Source organism: Anomalospiza imberbis, chromosome 1, assembly GCF_031753505.1.
Source record: "Anomalospiza imberbis isolate Cuckoo-Finch-1a 21T00152 chromosome 1, ASM3175350v1, whole genome shotgun sequence".
Classification (NCBI taxonomy): Eukaryota; Metazoa; Chordata; class Aves; order Passeriformes; family Viduidae; genus Anomalospiza; species Anomalospiza imberbis.
Genome location: NC_089681.1, coordinates 22440257 through 22459114, shown reverse-complemented (window position 1 = coordinate 22459114; position 18858 = coordinate 22440257). Strand labels below are relative to the sequence as shown.

At 42.8% G+C, this 18858-nt stretch overlaps 1 protein-coding gene across 1 annotated transcript in view; it reads right to left on the bottom strand.

The window, feature by feature from the left end:
- NIPAL2 (NIPA like domain containing 2) overlaps positions 1–16863 on the bottom strand; it is a 52070-nt gene extending 35207 nt beyond the window's left edge. Inside the window, 2 exon segments of the mRNA XM_068184169.1 lie at positions 16770–16844; positions 16846–16863. Of these exon segments, the coding sequence (XP_068040270.1) occupies positions 16770–16844; positions 16846–16863 (93 nt within the window).
- Positions 16864–18858: the final 1995 nt, after the last annotated feature.

The following is an 18858-nucleotide window of genomic DNA, read 5'->3' as shown; positions in this document are numbered from 1 at the left end:
GCAGACAACAGAACTGCTCTGAGAGAAGTGCTTGGCTGCCTGCCAGGTGTCACCAAGACATGACTGATGGGTCCAAGGGGAATTAGAGACAAGAAAGCAGGAAGTGAGAGGGCTCCCTCTGCTAACTATTACAGAATCAGTGCCACAGCTTGCGTACAAGAAGCATTCAGTGAGAAGCATTACTCAATATTTTAGCCCACAGCCTTTGGTGCATGGCCACTGGAGGTCCTTCCCCTCTTGCATCCTCTCCCCAGGATTCTCCACTGGGATCCAGCAGCATGTTCTGGGCTCTCACACACACACAATGTTTTTCATGCTCTGGGAACACACCTTGCTGGAGCCAGTGGGAAGTGTGTGATGTGACACCTCAGCAAGGACATCCCTGCTGAGATCAGCACTCACTGTTACAGGGACGTAGCAGCCTCCTTCCACTCTGGGGAAATGCTGTCACATGGACACCACCCAGGCCTTGCAGAAGCAGAGGGGATAAGTTTTCCTTCCTTACACCTTAATGCTGTAGCATCAAATCCTGAGCACTGATCTTGCCCAAAGTTTGACCACTTCATCCTGCCCACACAGCAGCTTCAAAGAACAGCAAATAAATCAAAACTGTTTTCTTGCTCCCGAAGACTTGTACTTTTTAAATGACAACATGCTCCCTTGTGAGGAGGTGGAGAAGTGGCCTTGTCAGCCTTGTGTCATGAAGTGTTTAAGAAAAAGGAGACAGAAGGGAATAGAAAACAGAAACTGCCCCCTCATTTACCCCATCGTTTTATTGCACTTACATTAGTAATTGTAACAAATCCCCACTACTCCCAGCTGAGAACTCAGTCTCTCAGTCTCACTGTGGCTCTTCTTGTTCCAGAGGCTGATCCTATCGTTATGGCTGCATCTCTAGATGCAACCCCTTGCAGCTCCTTCCTCCCAGTTTTCAGCTGGGGGTCAGAAACCTTGCACAGGACTCAGTAGGCAACCAGCACACCACAGAGAAAACACCATTGATCTTTAGCCAGACCACAAGCGGGTCTCCATCCAGCTCCTGAATGCAGCTGGTGAGCAGAGGATGAGGTCATGTGTTCCACTGGTCATCTAAAATAATGTGCTAAATCAGATCCATGTGTGGGTACTGATGATGACCTGAGTGCCTCTAGAGACTGTGAATCAAATCTCCAGCAGTGAGTTTTCCAATGCCCTGCATCATGGGTGTCCTCCCCAGAACAGCAACTGCTTTTGCACCACAGTGGCTGCTTCACCAGGTACCTGTGAGCTTGGCTCAGATGTCACTGTGGGACACATAAGATTTCTATCATGATGATCAGCCTGTGTCTGAACAGAAACAAACTTACAAAGGTCAATTCACTTTTTGGAGAATCTGTCCTAGATTGCAAGGCAAGATGTATTCAATTCCATCTGTTAGAAGTGTGGCAATTACCTCCCTGCCCCGGGGAGATATCTGCTGTTAATGGTCTATTGAATGTCACTGCATGACTGATAAAAGTTGCAGCATCCCATTGTGAGATGCTCTGCCCAGAGGGAGGAGCCAAGCATTCCTAACTGGATATAATCTTGAATTTCTGGAACACCAGCACGGCTTTTCCTGCACTGGATTTCCCAGAGGAACAGCTGCATCTTCCACTGCAGGAAGACTACACCCCTTTTTTACAGGATCACTGCTCCAGCAGAACCATACCTGATACTCTAGGAGAACTGCAGCCATAATTCCTAATTAGACTGCTAACACCCTGACTAACAGGGTGTCAGGTTGTATTCTGACTCTGTCAGTGTTGTTTTGGTTCACTGCATTGTTTATTTTATTTTTTTATTTTCTCCTCTAATAAAGAACTGTTATTCCTGCTCCCATATTTTTGCCTGAGAGCCCCCCTTAATTTCAGATTTTTAACAGCTTGGAGGGAAGGGGTCTACATTTTTTTTTTTTCCATTTCAGGGGAGGCTCCTGCCTTCCTTAGCAGACACCTGTCTTTCCAAACCAAGACAGAATCACAGAATGGTTTGGATTGGAACAGAGCTTAAATATAATTTAATTCCAACCTGTCTGCCATGGGCAAGGACACCTTCTACCATGTTGGTCAAAGCCCCATTCAACCTTGAACATTTCCAGGAATGGGGCATCCACAATTCCTCTGTGCAAACTGTTCCAGTGCCTCACCACCCTCATTGTGAAAAGCTTCTAGCACCTAGTCTAAATCTACCATCTTTTAGCTTAAAATCCTTATGCTGTGACACTCCTCTGTGCCTAACTGAGGCAACCTCCTGGTCTGCACACAAGAAAAAGCAGTGCACGTGTACGATCAAGGCAGCAGGCTGGGCTCAAACCTTACCCTCATGGCTCAGGTCATCTTATGGCAATGGCCACATGTTTCACCTGAGCGTTGCTGTTGGCATATATACTGCACTGCCTGCTCCAGGCTGACAGGTGTTCATGAGCTCTGCTTAGCATGGTGATAGCACCATGCTTCCAAAGCCAGGGCTGGACAGACCCCTAAAGATTAAGAGCAGAGTACGATGCCCTAAGGAGGTCAAATATCACATGGATCCATTCAGGGAGATGAGATGAAAGTACAGCAACACCATGCAGCTACAGCATGGCAAAACTGTCTCATGCAGGTTCATACTCACACATGCTTATATTAAATTAAAAGATGGGGGAAAATGCAGTAAAAAGGAAAATTACATTGCAAACATCTCAAAACACAGTGAATCTTAAATCAGCAGGCACTTTCTAATGAACCAGGGTTACCACATACAGCAACGCTCAGAGGAGAAAAAGCATATCTCAGGCTAGGAAAACCATACATGAATGAAAGACAACCTGCAACTGAAGACCGATCACAAAATTGCTGTACTGCCCTGAAAGCCACCAGAGCCCTTCTGTTCCCATATTATCATGGGAAAGGCTTCATTATTTGAGCAGTGTCTGCCATTTAATATCTTTCAGAAGCTAAAGGACTGCTGGAACAGCCAGTTTAATAAGTAATAAACATCATACTCTGAGTTTCCAGTTGTGATATCATCCACAGCACTGCAGAGCTTCCCACACATAAGTCTCAAGACAAACCTCAGCTGGGGAATTCAGTTGCAGACACAACTTCAGAGCCATGGTACTACTTCAGTCAACTAAGGACTTCTACAGGAAAGAGCTTTAAATATTCAAAACTGCTGGCATAAAATGCAAGTTTCTTCATCACCGAAACATCTGTCTGAGCACACAGGCCACTTTGTCAGACCCCAGATTTCAAACTGTTGACACTTTCTTCCACTGCTTCCAAATGCATGAGGCTTGTCACAGAAACATCTTGCCCTTAAGTTTTCCAGAAAATAAAAAATAATACAGAAATTTAATTTACTTCACTTTAATATGTTTTGGAACAAGCCATGAAAATCACCAACCCACTTTGAAGTCATTCCTGGACAACCCCTGAGCACACAGACCATGGATTGAGATTGTGGATCTGCTAGCATTTTACTTGGTGGCAAAACGGGTTTGAGGAATGCTTTCCTCTGGCCTGCCGCTCCCTCACTGCCTTGCTTAAGTGCCTGAAATAATCCATCCAAAACATACCCCATTACCATTATGTTCTTTATCAGCCACGTGCCAATGTTTAACACTAAAGCTGGGTCAAAATTCACAATCCACAGCAAGGGTTTTAAACTGGTGACCCTGTGCAATTTGTCAGGGGTGACACTGACCTGTACAGGGGGTGCTGGGGTAAATGAGTTCAAGAAATGACAAATTTGCCTCAAGCAAGGCACCCTCAGCACTCACCTGGCATCCCCATCCCAGCCACGTGAGGGTCCTGCACAAGCTGAGGCGTAGAGGAGGGAGGTTTGAACCATCAGTCAGGAGAAATGCATTTGTCAGCTGGAGTGGCAGCACACTGTTATTCAAAATATGTGAGCAGCAGTGTGGCACTGGCTGGGTATGGTCCTGCTCCCAGCACTCAGGCAGGACCTGATGCTTGTTTACCAGAGAACCTTTTCACATCATTCTGACAGTATTTTAAAGCGACATTTTGCATGCAAAGTCTCTATTTATTGTCAAAGTAAAATAAGGGTTTTATGGCAAATGAAAGCCAGGCTGAAATCTGTATCTTTGGCAATAATTCTACTAAGTTTATCACTGGCAGACTAAAATCTGCATTGGAGACTCAGTTATACGGTGAAATGCAATTTATCCATATTACATGTGTGTTTTCCTAAAGCATATTAAACTGCGGTTGCCAGGTCTGTGAAATGAAAACTTAGGAAAAGGAACATAATTTGCATTGACTAAAAGGTATACACCATTATTTATGGAAACTTGCTATGCCTATAAATTGAACTGATGAGCAGAAAAAACCCCAAACACTTTAAATATCTGTTGTAGGCTTACTCATAAAGGCTAGTTAAACTGTTGTTCCTATTTTTTCTTGATTTCTCTACGAATTTGAGATCTAAAGGTGTTCCCAACAAATTTAATGGTGTGTACTGTTTCAAAAGCTATGCAACATTTCAAATAATTGGGATTTTGTCAGACCGCAATGGATCTTACTAAAAAAAGAGAAAGGGGTGGAACATGTTCTAAACTTCCATTTATGAGTTAACTCTGAAGCAAAAGGAATTCAGAGTCCTTAACAAAAAACATATTTTTCAAAGAGCTACCATGTGGAATTGGGAGAGATTTATCATTTAGCTATTATTATTCACAGAGCTCTGGCTGTACTTAGTACTTCACAGATGTATAAATAAAACAAGGTCCTTGTTCCAATGGTTTTCATAGTGCAATTCATATACTCAGATATCAGTTAAGGTCCATATGAAATACTGAAGGACAGCTGAAATAAGAGTAAAAGGGCAATTACCAGTGTGGGAACATGAAATGAAAATACATTTGATTTTTTCACTGTGACATAAAAGAAAAAGGGCATTGTTCAATATAAGAGAAGGAGAGAGTTAAAACATTTGGCATCATCATTGTTACGAATAGAGAGAGAAAACTTGGTAACTACATTGCCTCACAAATGTAAAATTTAACGTTTTCCAGAAAAATAACAAATTGCAAAGGCTGGAATGAGAGTCTGGTAAGTTATGAAAAGGTGGGGGAACTTCAGAGGATACAGCAACTACAGAAGTGGAACTCTTTTATTTATGTCTGGGTTTTAATCACTTTCCTAATTATGAGATCCTAATTATATTCACCACTCTGATTATTTTAATTCATATACATAGCAAGTAATAAACCAAGCTGGAGAATGTGAACTGTGAAATAATGTAACTACAGTAATTTTTATGTGCTTACTAATGTTATATACAAACATATCCACCCACTGTATCGTTAACAAGCCTAGAAATATAGAGTTATTTAAGTTGAAAAAGACCTCTAAGACAATTCAGTCCAACCATTAATCCAGCACTGCCAAGTCCACCACTGAAAATCTAAGCATTACATCTACGTGTCATTTAACCACCTTCAGGGATGGTGACTCAACCTGCTTCCTGGGTAGACTGTTCCAGTGTTTGAAAACCTTTTCTTGGAAGATACTTTTCCTACAGTACTATTTAAACCTTCCCTGACACAACCTGAGGCCATTTCTTCTTGTTCTATCACTTGTTACTAGGGAGACAAGAATCACCCACCTCACTACAACCTACTTTCAGGTAGTTTTAAGAGACCACTACGAGTAGCAATTTTTTTTTTCTTTTTGAAGAGTTAAAACCAAACCTCTCAATTTCTACATTTCAATTTCTTATTGTCAGGAATGAAATCTTAAAACTAGAAATAAATGGGAGAATGGAGAAGGGGCAGAATGGATCTTTACACTGTTTCCATGAGCAGCCTGTGATACTTTGGGACACTTTAGTTCCTGGGCTAATTTGCTGCATAATCAAAGACCATTTCATATTTTTAATAATGCCTGCTAGATTGCAAATAAAAACCTCTCCCATGACTGTATAAAAACATCAATCATAGCTGAAAACATCTTAATAAAAGATTTTCTCAAGTACCATCACATATCATTTCCATGGCAACTACAGAAATTAAATACCACGAAGAGCAAGAATAGGATTATAAACTTTTGCCAGTTTCCAGGTCCCACAAGAGAAACAGGGAGGCAAGCTAGCACTGCCTGACCAGCTTCTCCCACAATATGGCCAGTTGGCTTGAGGATATGCTTCTATTGCTACCCAGGAGCAGGCTTTCTGGATATTCCTGTTTGACCCCAGCTAATTCCTGGTGTACAAGGTAAGCTCCAAGCCACACCACTCCAAGACTAGGAATTTTAATCCCCAGAAGCTACAGTCTGGTTCACATTGAGAGGCTGTGCTGTTCCAATCACATACTTAATGTGGCTCTCTGGACCCCCAAACTGAGAGCCAAGAAGGTGACACAAGGCTTATGGAAAGCTGGAGACAAGCTCAAAAGGGAGCTATCTGAACAAGTGAGTAAATAGAACTGTTCAGTGTTACAACAAGGCACAAGGAGTACTCTCAGAGAGATGTCTCGCTCTGCATGCACACACAACTTCTGCATGTACACACACATGTGCCTCCAAGCCAAGCACAGAGAGCTCATTCCCTCTTGTTATTGTAGTACAAGTCTTGCTAAAGTACAAATGAGCTATTTCTGACTCCACCTCAATCAGAAACAGAAAACCCTGAGAGAAATGTAACCAGCTCAATACATTATTTAGCAAACCCTCAAAAGAATTTTTATACAAGAATCTCCCTTTTCCAGTTGAGAGGAATGGCATACCTCTTCCAGCATGCACCTCTGCAGCATCACTTTCAAACAAAGGCAGGCTTGTCTCCCATTCTAACCCAAATAATCTTCTGTTAGCTGTAACTAACCCTTCCTTTGATCTTCAAAGAAAATGCTTCTCCACATCACAACCTGAGTGAACATGCTCAGTTGTTGAAACACAAAGTCACCCATGTCAGACGGGGGTAAACACAGGCAGGAAACCACAATGCTTCCAAGCCAGTGGCACTTCAGAAATATTCTAACAGGAGTAACAACAGGGCAGGGAAAAAAGAAAATACCTGACTGCAATTAGAATGAAGTTGGATCCATCTGTTTAAAGAATTACTTGATTTTATGGCAGGGGAAGGAGCTGCCCAAAGGCTCTTCCAGTCTGTTGTTCCTGCAGAGGAGGGGTGCTCTGCAATAGTTCTCTTGCTTTCCTTCCTGCGCCTCTCGCACTTGGCTCTCCTAGTTTGATTTCTAGAGTGTTAATCATTTACAGATAGTTCCTAATGTGAAAAAATGGGTGGACTCCAGAAGGCAGAACCTTCTGCTTAGCAGCATTATTCATTTAAATATAAACAACTGCTAGATTATCAGTGGTGACTTAAAACAAGAGGCCCTGCACTCCCTGAAATATTCACATGTATGCAGATGGGTGAATACACACAAACACTTGGCTAGATGCTTTTAGTTTGCAGATACTTATGTTAAAAACTGTAAGATGCAAATCTTGGAATAAAAAATAATCTCTACAGAAATGGCCTCACATGCAAGTTTCTTGCAAGGGCCTGAGATATAGGTAGCGGGCTCTGTGACATATTGCAGTTGTTCATTTTGACATTTTACTACAAACTGTAGTTTACTGGTTTAAAATATAAAGTATTATTAGCATTTTGTAATCCATGGTAAATGCTGACATAAAGAGTAGGTGTTTAGTTCACAAAAATCCAAAGCATCTACTTCATAGTTGCCTTCTGCAAGAGAAAACTAAGATCAGAGTAGCTGAATGATCCCTTCTACATACCTTTAACACCTTTTTATATGCTCTGTTGTACTTACAGGGATAACAAGGTGGTGATGCTTTTTCCCCTAGTTTTGAGTATTGTTGGTCTTTCAGCAACTGTATCTTATGTGGATTCTCCAATATAGAACTTGCTGTCTTTTTTTTTTCCTGCTATTTTAGCATTAGTATAGGATAAAATGGTTATAGACATTATCCTTGACAGGGATTACTATGGAAATGGGGTGAGGAAGATAAATTCCTTTTCAGGAATTGGAGAGATGAAGGAGAACTGAGTATCCTTTTCATGAGCCAGATGCTATTATCTCTCACTTGCATGCTTTTTAAACCATGCACTGCTCTTCAGTTTGTCCTGGCAGCCTCTGATGTGTGGTTATCACAGCAGCCAGCAGCTCAGCCTCACACAGCTGGAGCCACTCTTCCAGCAAGATGGAGGAGAAAGTTGGAAGGATAAAAGTGCAAAAACTTGTGGGTTGAGATACAGACAGTTTAATAGATAAAGCAAATGCTGCATGAGAAGCAAAGCAATATCAGGAATTCATTCACTGCTTCCCATTGGTGTATGTGTTCAGCCATTTCCACAGAAGCAGGATTCCACCATGGGTAATGGTTACCTAGGAGGACCAATGCCAAATGTCCCCTTTTCCCCTTCTTCCCTCTGCTTTATATGCTGAGCACAACACCAAAAGGTATGGAATATTCCTTTGGTCAGTTGGGGTCAGCTGTCCCAGCTGTGTCCCCTTCCTGCTTCTTGTGCATCCCCAGCCTACACATCGCCGGGGCAGTATGAGGAACAAAACACACCTCAGTGCTGTGCAAGCACTGCTCAGCAGTAACTAAACATCCTGATTGCTAGCAATACTTTTTCATCATAAATCCAAAACACAGACCACACAAATTACTATGAAGAACATTAACTCTGGCAGAAACAAGTACAATAGTCAAGAGATGGAGCTAGAGACTTGATCAGGTGAAAGCAGCTATTATTTGTTTGACAGAAGCTTCTGCAGACACAACAAGCTTTGCTCTTGGTCATCTTGACATGAAGACTGAGTCATTGCTGCATGATAACACAGATACTGAATGAAAATGTTCATGGTGCTTTAGTCACTGCTGAGAGCAAAAGCCTGTTACTTAAAGAGAGAAAAACAAAGGGAAGAAAATAAGGTGATAAGAAGTCAATATATAAAAGAACCTTGTGACAATTACAAAGCAGAAAAAAATCCCCAAACCCACAACAATACCCCAAATAAAAATGGAAAAGAAACATTAAGAAATAGTAGGTTAGAGTCATAAAGCAAAGTAAATGGAGTCACAATCTATTTACTCCCAAGCTCAAGCCCAAAAAATTAAAATAGGTTTTAATTGAGAGTTAACTGTGCGGGTACAAATCTGTTATGCACACAAACCCCATATTTTGGTTGTTTTTCACAGGAACATATTTACAGTGGCGATATCCTTGGCTGTTGAAGAAAAGGGCTTCAAGTACAATCTGTATCAGATGGCAAAATTACTTTGTTTCCAGCAGGATGACAGACAAATCATCCAACATGTTAGCTAGGACATTGGTGGAGGTTTCATCTCCCATGAGGCTGATTTAGTTCTAGGGAGTTAAATGTCAGCAAGAGGTAGACTTGTCCACAAAGGGATATGCACTTCTATGTTACTATGTCACCCCACCACCACGAAAAAGTCCTGTCCAAGAAGCCAGTGATTGCTTTGCTCTGAGTCATTGTTTTTGTGTGTGGAGGGACTTCCTCCAAACCTTGCACTTCACCATACACCTCTACATTACAGGGTTGTTCCTGCAAAATACAGCAGGATACAAAGGGACATATAGCCAGAGAGCGGCTGTGTGCCTCATCCAAGAGTTTAACAATTCTGTGATTTCTCGCTATCACAGTTCCATAATCTCTCTTCATTTCCCCATTATGGGCAAAACAGTTCATATCACCAAATGAAGCCAAAGCTTTTAGCCGGGATGATGTAAATCAGCCGTGAACGTCATTGAGGAGAGTGGAGTTATACCAGTGCAACCTCAGTCTAAGCAGCACACATCTGTTCAGTTTGAGATTGACTATTTACTTTTGAGCACATTGCAAATATCCCTTTCTTAAGAGCTCTGCTCCAGGCCTGGTGTTGATTCACACACCAACTGGCTGTTCTCTGAAGCTGCTGGCCACATGTTTCAAAGTCCCTATCAGTCAAAGCATGGAAAACATATCTCCCAACTGCTCATTATAAACATGAGCATAACAGTTTATACATGTCACCAAAACTCCAAATGAAATAATCCCAGTCTTCAATTACCAGGTTAGTCAAAGGTCCCCACCTCCCTTATGACTGAAGTGCACAGTCAATTGTTTGTTCATCTTTCTAAAGCCTTGGTTTTTGAGTTTGGTCAGATTTCTGCTTGAGCAATTTGGGGTTTTTTTATTCCTTCAAAGAGGACTTAATCAGATTTGGCAGACTATAAGACCATAGTAAAAGAAGGATCATTCTTAAGCTCTGAAGAGCAATGCAGTCTTTGGATCACAAAATCTTAAGGGGCTGGTGTTACAGGTATGATTTTACATGAAAGACAACTTTTATTTTAAAAATTACATCAGTGAGTATTTTCCTGTCAATTTACCCAGACAAATTGTCTCATCAAGGAGTCAAATGAGTGCTAGGGCAAATGAAGCAGCAGAAGCACAGATTCAAGGTGGGAGCAACACTACTTCTTTGTGTGACAGCAATGTCCTAGATCCAAACAGCAACCTCATGAAATCTCAGGAGCAGACAGGTGTTGGTATGAGCAGCCAGACTTTCACCTTTACATCACTTTGCAACTCACAGACACGCTGTGAGACTTGAAAATCAAGACAGTGGCCACAGCCAACTTAAAGTCATTACTTGTAGACTAGTCTAGAAGCTGGGAACAGGAAGGGCAAAGCACTACACTGAGCCAGGCACGTCCAAAGCAGTGTAGGGATTCAGATTCATTCCAAGCCTGGTCTTTCCTGCTCAATGCAGACTAAGGGAAGAGGAGGATTTGCCCTGCTCTGCTGGCTCCATAGTTTAAGCCCTCTAGTCAGTGGCTAAGCTGGATATCAGACACAGCCTGCACAATGCACCCCATTTTTCTTTAACATACCATTTTGAAGCAGTCTGAAGCAAAACCAAATTCTGCACTAGGTAGGATATGTGTAATTAGTGACTCAAGTTTGTTTGCATCTCTCTGCTGCACCCCACTTTCTGACAAATGACAAGTATTGTAATGTTCCTTATTGCCTAGAAATTTCCTAATTAACATTATCCTGCCTCTTAAAACAGATTAGTGTAATTACAAAGCTCCCATTTAACTTTCAGTCAGCTCAATCATCAGTAAAAAAAAAAAGAAAAAAATCAAATGCAAATGTTCTTTAATGTCCTCAGAAAAAAATTAAAACTCATTTTACCATAGCATCTGCTGAGAAAGGAAGCATGGAAAACAGTCTGAGATTTGTGAAAAATAGCCCAGAGAGAATCAGACCACAGACACTCAGACAAGCTACAGCTGGTGCACAGCATGGCCCCAGCTCTGCAAGAGCATTCATTTCCAGTGTCCTGCATGAGGTGTCCAGGAAGAGCTACCAAGACTTCTTCAAAATGAATTGTGAACTATCAGCCTAAATAAAATTGTTTTGCTCACCAGCTTCTGTTCTCTGTCAGGCTAGGAAACACTCCTGCAAGCAGCTCTGCCAGTAATACTGAAGAGAAGAAAATGTCCAGAATAGATGGACTTTGAGTTCTTCCATCATCAGCATTTACTTTGAGGCTGCACACAAGCTCAGGATGTAGAGCTGGGTTGGTTTGCTGTTCTCTGCTACCAGCACTACACTGGGCTTAGCAGGAAACTGCCACAGGCACATGACTCCTTCCAGGCTTTGTAGGGGGAACACAATCAGGATACTAGAGGCCTGCCAATAACACACACTAGGAAATTCTGCTCTGGGACCCTGAGAAGTGCCTGGTGGAAATCAGATAAGCAGGTCACTCCTCATGCAGGCTTATAAAACTGCATACTGCCTCCAGTCTTTGGGCTGCTCTCCCATTGTTCCAGACCTGCTGCCCCATGTCCAACCTCCTCGATATTCATAGGTATAAACAGCTTCATGGTTTGCTCCCACTCTGCTTGCAGTGGTTGATGGAAAAAAACCCTACATTTCCCTATGGAATTTGAGAGCTGGGATGATACAGACATGCTTAGAGTATTGTGCAAAAGGGACAGGAAAGGGATAATGCTTTCCTGTACTTATTTCCCTTACCTTTGAGTCATGAGTAAGTTCCCAAGCAGCAGCTGATCTCTCTTAAGCAGCCGATCTCTCTTTAAGCTGGAAGCTGCAGTCTGTAAGCTGTGTGCTCATTTCACATCAGAGATGTGATCTTTACATCTGCAGGGACAGTTGATGTTCAGCACAGCAGAATGGATGTATGAGGTTAAAAAACGATATGGGCAATATTTTCTAACCAGTGTTCAATTTTGCCTTCTCATGTCAGCTTCTTGGTCACACTAAAGCTAATCAGAACACAACCCTCAGCAGATCAGACCTACAGCTCTGGCAGTCTGAGAGCTTGTGTGCAAGTGAGCCCAGTTGAGGGTCCTGCATTTATGAGCCAAAGCCACAAATTGTTTTCTAGCAGAAACTAGTTAAATGGGCACTAAACCATGGAAAGTTGCTGGATTCTTGACAGCAGAACAACAGTGGAAAATCATGCAATGCTTCTTGCTTCTAGCTGCAGTGGGCAGAAACTGAAATATAGGAGATTCCATCAGAACATAGGAAGATCTTTTTTACTGTGATGCTGACAGAGCACTGAAACAGGCTGCCCAGAGAGGTTGTAGAGACTCCTTCTCTGGAATGATTCAAAAACCTTTTGGACACAATTCTGAGTAATGTGCTCTAGTGGGGGGGGGCTGCTTGAGCAGGGAGGTTGAACTAGATGATCTCCAACCTTACCCATTCTGTGATTCCTTCCAACTTCACCCATTCTGTGATCATGTGCTTCATTATAACATTTAACATTTTAATTCCCCTATAAGAGATTCCAAAAGGTTGTATTTGAAAGGTTGAACAAAGTCCTCTTTGTAAGTTTTGATTTATTAGGACTGAAAATAATATACATTTCCCTAATACCTAAGAAATGGGATGCATTTTCTCCCAAACACATTTCCCAATAAGATAAAGGAAACTGAAACTTCATGGACTCTGAAATCTGATAAGTAAAGGACAACAGGATGAAATAGAGTCAGTTTTTTGATACCCTTATTTGCTTTCAGTGAAGAGTTTTAGAATAAAGAGCTGAAGGGATGGTGTTGAACAGGAAAAACTTCACTGCAGTCTTCACAGTTGAGTACACCAACAGAAAGCTGGGTGAGGACATTTGTCTCTACTTTACCCATGTTCGGGGACTGGTTTACTGATTAACCTGAAAAAGCTAACATCTACAGTGAATCCAGGAGGATACTGGAAAGTGAGGTATCCTACAGTGACTGAGAAAATACCATTAAAAACCCCAGGAGAGTTTGCCTTCAATTTCGACAGCCTTTCTCTTCCTTCCTGCAGAGGAAAGATGTCCTGATTGAAATCCACTTGTGCTGTGGCCATGCTGCCCTCTGACTCCCATCCACATTTCCTAGGGACATCTTGACTTGCTCTAGAGCTTTTCCTAATTGAAAGCCATGGTTGGAAATGCCATTGCTTAAGTGTTTAAAATGTCCTGGTGAATGTTTGTAGGGATGTACCATGACAACATTTTTCTCTGGTGATGGTGCCAGCTGAAGAGACCCCCACTGTTTCTGGGGTGCTTCCTCAGCCAAGGCAAAGGGAGAGAAAATCTTTCCATGGAGACAGCTCCCTGCCTTCCTGCCTGGGGTCCCTCACAGCACAGATGAAGCAGCCCTCATGGCATCAGAAGTACCAGCAGGCACTGGAAAAAATGGGACCAAATGATGCTCTCACCTTGCTGAGGCTAAGTGGAACTAGACATCAACCCCAAGTAAAGAGAGAAGTTGAAGCACTGAAGATGTTCCTCTTGAACAGAATGAGCTAAAAACCTCGATTGTGGCATTCCACACAAAATCTAGATTTCATCTACATGATAGAAGGCAGAGTAGAAAAACCTCTATAAGAGTCTGCTTAATCTGTGGGATTTCTCATCACACCTGATAGCAGCCACCACCACTCACTGATGAGACCACGCAAGGCATCAGGCACTGACGGGCTTTGATAGACTGCAAGGGGACAAGAGACCACAGATCCATCTGAAGGAACTGTCAGCATTGTCAACCCCTAAATACAGAGCAGAAATTATTTATTCCTACAACCCAACAAATAAGAGAATCTTTTGAGGTGTCTGTCTGGGCAGCCAGTAATAACTCAGAGTCTATGAAGTGACAGGCATAGAGGGAAAAAGAAGCAGAAGTGAAATAAATTTCTATCTCTGGCTCAGCTTCTGCACTTGAATAACTACACACAGTGTCTACACACAAACAGATGTGAAATGCTGAGTTACAGAAGAGCTGTTATGGGGCTCTGAGTAACATGGTCTTTTGGAAGCTGTTCCTGCCCGTGGCAGGGGGGTTGGAACTAGCTGGCCTGCAAGGTCCCTTCCAACCCAAACTATTCTATGATTCTATTTCATCTGAGCTCTCAGTGACTGTTCTCACACAGCTGTTTTCTCCTACTCTGATAATACAAAGTCAAACCAAGATCAGTACTGTAGATAATAATCTCAACTAATCCTGCAAATTGTTTTTGTCCATAAACAACAATATTGTAAATAAGTAAAAACCTATGAGAAGTCCTGAGGGAAATAAAAATGTATTACACTGAGGCAATTACATACACTTTCTATTAAGCAGACAAAGCCCACATGTGGCTTCCTACACTCATTACTCCAGCAGACACAAAAATATTGCAATATTAGTTTGCAGGAAATACTTCAGGTAACCAAGTACATATCTCATCAGATTTTACTGCACTATTAAACACACCCATGTCCCACACCCTTGCCTATACAGGGAGGGCTGTGGGAGCATGGCCTGGGTATTGCTGATTTCAGAGATGCAGCTCCTCAAGCAGTATCAACCAAGCTATATCTATGCTGATGCCAAGAAGAAATCCTACCTCCACTGTTTTTCCCCATGGCCATGTGTGCCCCATTCCACCCTCATGCCAACAGCTAGCATACAATCAGCCTGATTAAATGGAGGGACCTCTCAGGAGAATAATTCCAATTAAATCAAAAGGGAAATGTAATTCCAACACAAAGAGGCATTATACTACACAGCCACATGGACACAACCACTGTAAGTTTTACCAGGAGCTCAGTGTTTACAGACATCACTGAAAGCCTACTCTAGTGCCAAGGATTTCCCTAAAGAATGTATCAGATCTGCTGCTCCTGTGTGGATGTGTCCGATGCCCATGTGGCACTAGGCAACCGCAATTGGCAGCTGTGCCAAGCCCCTCATGTGTAGGAGCTCTTGAAAGGGGATCTCACTCTTTCACCTCTAGATGGGGTTGAAGGGGCTGAAAAATACTCCCCCAAAAGTAATTCATCTCAGCTGTCTTGGGTTGCTCCCAGTCAGACCAGAGCCAGTGCAGTTATGGTCTCTTGTAGAGGGAGAAAACAAAAAGCTCCTTTTCAAACCAAGAGGATGAAATGAGAAAAGGGGAAGGGAGAGAGCCCTTGTGTGAAAACCTGAAAATGGGATGATCCACTGAATTACAGCCAGGATAGCCATGAATGGGAGGAGGGAATTGTCTCTGAGGCTTCCAAAAATGTAAAATGTGAAAATGGAGGTGGACAGAAGAATTTAACTGTTGGAAAAATTAAGGTGGGTGTCAACACATGACCCATAGTTACCCATTACTGCTCCAAAGCTACAACTGAAGTAAATAAAAGAACAGAATATCAGACTCACCCACAGACACCCAAGCAGCTCTAAAATATTATTAAGGTCTACCCAGAAAGCTATCACATTTAAAAAACAGTAATACTCATGCAACAACCCCAAGGAGTACAGGAGCAGGACTGGGAGGTTTTCCAAGGAAACAAAAACCTCCCACTTGGACATGCAGGTGGGTATCCCCATGCCATGGGAATTCCCTATTGCTGCCATCTTCTTGGCAGCTGGGCAAGCTCACAGCCTTGGGATCCCAATTCACAAACCCACAGTAGAACCACTGGCTCCACATTCTTATCTCCCATTAAGAGACCCCAGCTCTGGTTCTGGGAAGCACTGCCACCAGCCATCAGCCAGGAGTTCTGCTGCTCCAGTGACCTGTGCACAGGAATTCTTAGTTTTCCTTTGCTCTGAGAACATGGGGCTGAAAAATGCACCCTGTCAAATGGATATCCACCCAGTAGCAAATGCAGAATCCAGAGTGGAAAGTTTTTGGGACCTTCTTCAGGCTATTACCTTCTTCTGGGCTGCTCCTAGAAAAAGGAGAGCAGCTAGTTGCAAGCCATTTTATGCATAATTTATACCAATACTTTACATCATGACAAAGTGGTTTGCCTCTTATGCAGAGAAAATCAAGAATCTTGGGTATCCTTCCATGCCTTCTAGTTTGTGAAACAAAAAGCAGAGAAAAGGTAAAGGGTTTAATCAACCTCCAATTCATTTTTATTGTTAGCAGATGCTTCAAATTGCAAGCTCTTAGGGGCCACTTCAGTCTCTCTTTTGCAGTTGCCTAAATCCATTGTCAGCACTGACAGCGACAGAAACACAGATGACAAAAACCAGTGCTGCTCGAGCACAAAACAGAACAGCTCTGCCCAGTTCCTGCTCAGAAAGGACTGCTTGGAAAGGGAGCCAGGGTGGTGCAGGCTGAACAATGGGGTGAAGAGGGAGCAGAGCCAGCAGCAAACAGGTGCTGGAATGGGACTCTTCAGAGGACACAGGAGAGAGGCTGAAGTTAGCGGCCCCCTCTCCCCAAGCCCTCTTGTTGCTGGTGCTGCACGCTGGGCACTTACCTTGTGTGTGCTGTACCAGGGGCCAGACAGGGGCCCGCTCCCGGCTCCCGGTCCCCCAAAGGATGCATTCCAAGATGCCTGGGATGATGTCCATGTCCCTGTCCTCAGGCCCCAGCCACTGGCCATGCCATGCAATGTCACACCAGTGGGGAGGGGTGGCTGCAAAGAAAGGTGAACAGGACGTGGACGTGGCACTCTCTTCTGGTGTGAGGAAGGCTCCTCACATGGATCACTCTGCACGCAGGTGTGTGCAGCCAGGGGCTGCAATTGCTGGTGTGCACCAGGACACCCTTAGCTGGAGAGCAGATGGAGCATAGGAGAGGAAGGGGAGCTTGACAGAAGGTTTTGCTGCTCCTTCCCAGGACATTCAGGTGCCTTTTTTTCGGTCCCTGACTTCCCCAATGCCCCACCCTGCTCTGAGGAGGCAGCCTGGGAATTTAACTCCTTCAAATCTGTGCCTAAACCTAATGGTTAACTATTAAATCCTCACTGCTAGATTGCAAAACTTAGAAGTTGTTGTTCCCAGAGGCAGATAGTCCCTTACATAAATTCTTACTTATGTCCTGTGTTTTTCTTTTCTATTTCCTGAATAGTTTCTTTGCAGAGACTTCAGTCAATGTTTGTTCCCAGTCTGTGGCTTTATTCATTCATTCTTTTAGTTTTGATTTGATAATTTATTTCTTCTGGGGAAAACAACGACTAAACAATCTTATTAAAGGGAGTGTAGAGCTAGCAAGGTAGGAGCTTGGCAGAATTACATAGGAGACAGAAGTAGGCCTCTGGAGAAGCATAGAAAGGAATGTTAGGACACCACATCTTCAGGCTCTGGACAATACAACTGTGTGCAATCCGGAGAGCTCATACTGTACCTTGGAGGAACTGACTTGTGTTAGTTCATTCCTTTGCTTAGCTGGGTTTGAAAACACCCAAAGTCCTGACAATTATTGCAGCAGACGAGGGTCAGTGGGCAGCTATACTGCTCCCTGCTACAATGGCTTTCTCCTACTCTTAAGAAGAACTGGCATTGATTGCTTAGTCCCAGTAGGGCCCGAGAGAACAAGTCAGCATGCAGAGAGTGGCTGGGGGCCGAGCTTCCAGAAGGCAAGGAGATAAGATCCCGAATAGAAATGAGCAGCAGCAAAGCTGACAGCCAGTATGATTAATTTGGTCAAAAACAGAAGAAACACACAATTACAGGAAAGAATACTTTCCAGTACTTTCCAACTTGAACACATAATGTCTTAGCCACAAGGATGCTATTTGAATCCAGACAGAAGGTGGTAGAGAAAAGTCAGAAGTGGCAAGGTAATGCTTCAGTTAGATGATGGTATAACACCCCAAAATACAAAATCTTGTCTTATAACAATAAATACTTTGTTCATGTGTGTGGCCTAACTTGAAATACCAGTTTCTGTGATCACAGCTCCAGTGAGTGCTTTGTAAATATTGGAATTAGCTGCAGCCATGTATATATAGGTATGCTGGAAAAAACCAGCTCCACTATTTCATGGTTGTGTAAATTGCTGCAGATTATTTTTACAGTGTTGTATAATTATTCTCTGCAGTCTAAGCTTACATTATAGAAAAAAAATTCTATGCAATCTTGGTTATGGTTGCAAAAAAACAGTGCAGTGAAACTGCTGCAATGATATTTGCCCTGTCTAGAGAGAGTTGAAACAATAGCCCAGAGGGAAGTGTGAAAAGACCCATTCTTCTAACTGGAGTGCTAAACTAGAAGTCTGCTGACAATTTAAGTGTCAACATCAGCTACTTCAAGGCGGATCATTTGAGCAGAAACACCAGGCTAATGTTCTTATTTGTCATCCTCAATTTGCACTTGTTGTATAGCAGATCCTGGGATGAAGAGGAAAAGCAACAACGATTGTCAAAGGTTGCTGAGCTGAGGAAAGTTCTCCCATTCCTCACCCTTCTTCACACAGTCACCTCTGCCCCAGCCCAAAATAGGGAGCAAAGAGGTTGATGCTCCCCCAGGCTGGAGAAATTGTCTGTGGTAGCCAAAAGCCACAGTGGTCCCTATCATCCTGGAAACGACATTTTCAGTATGGTTCTCTATTGCCAAAAATGCCTA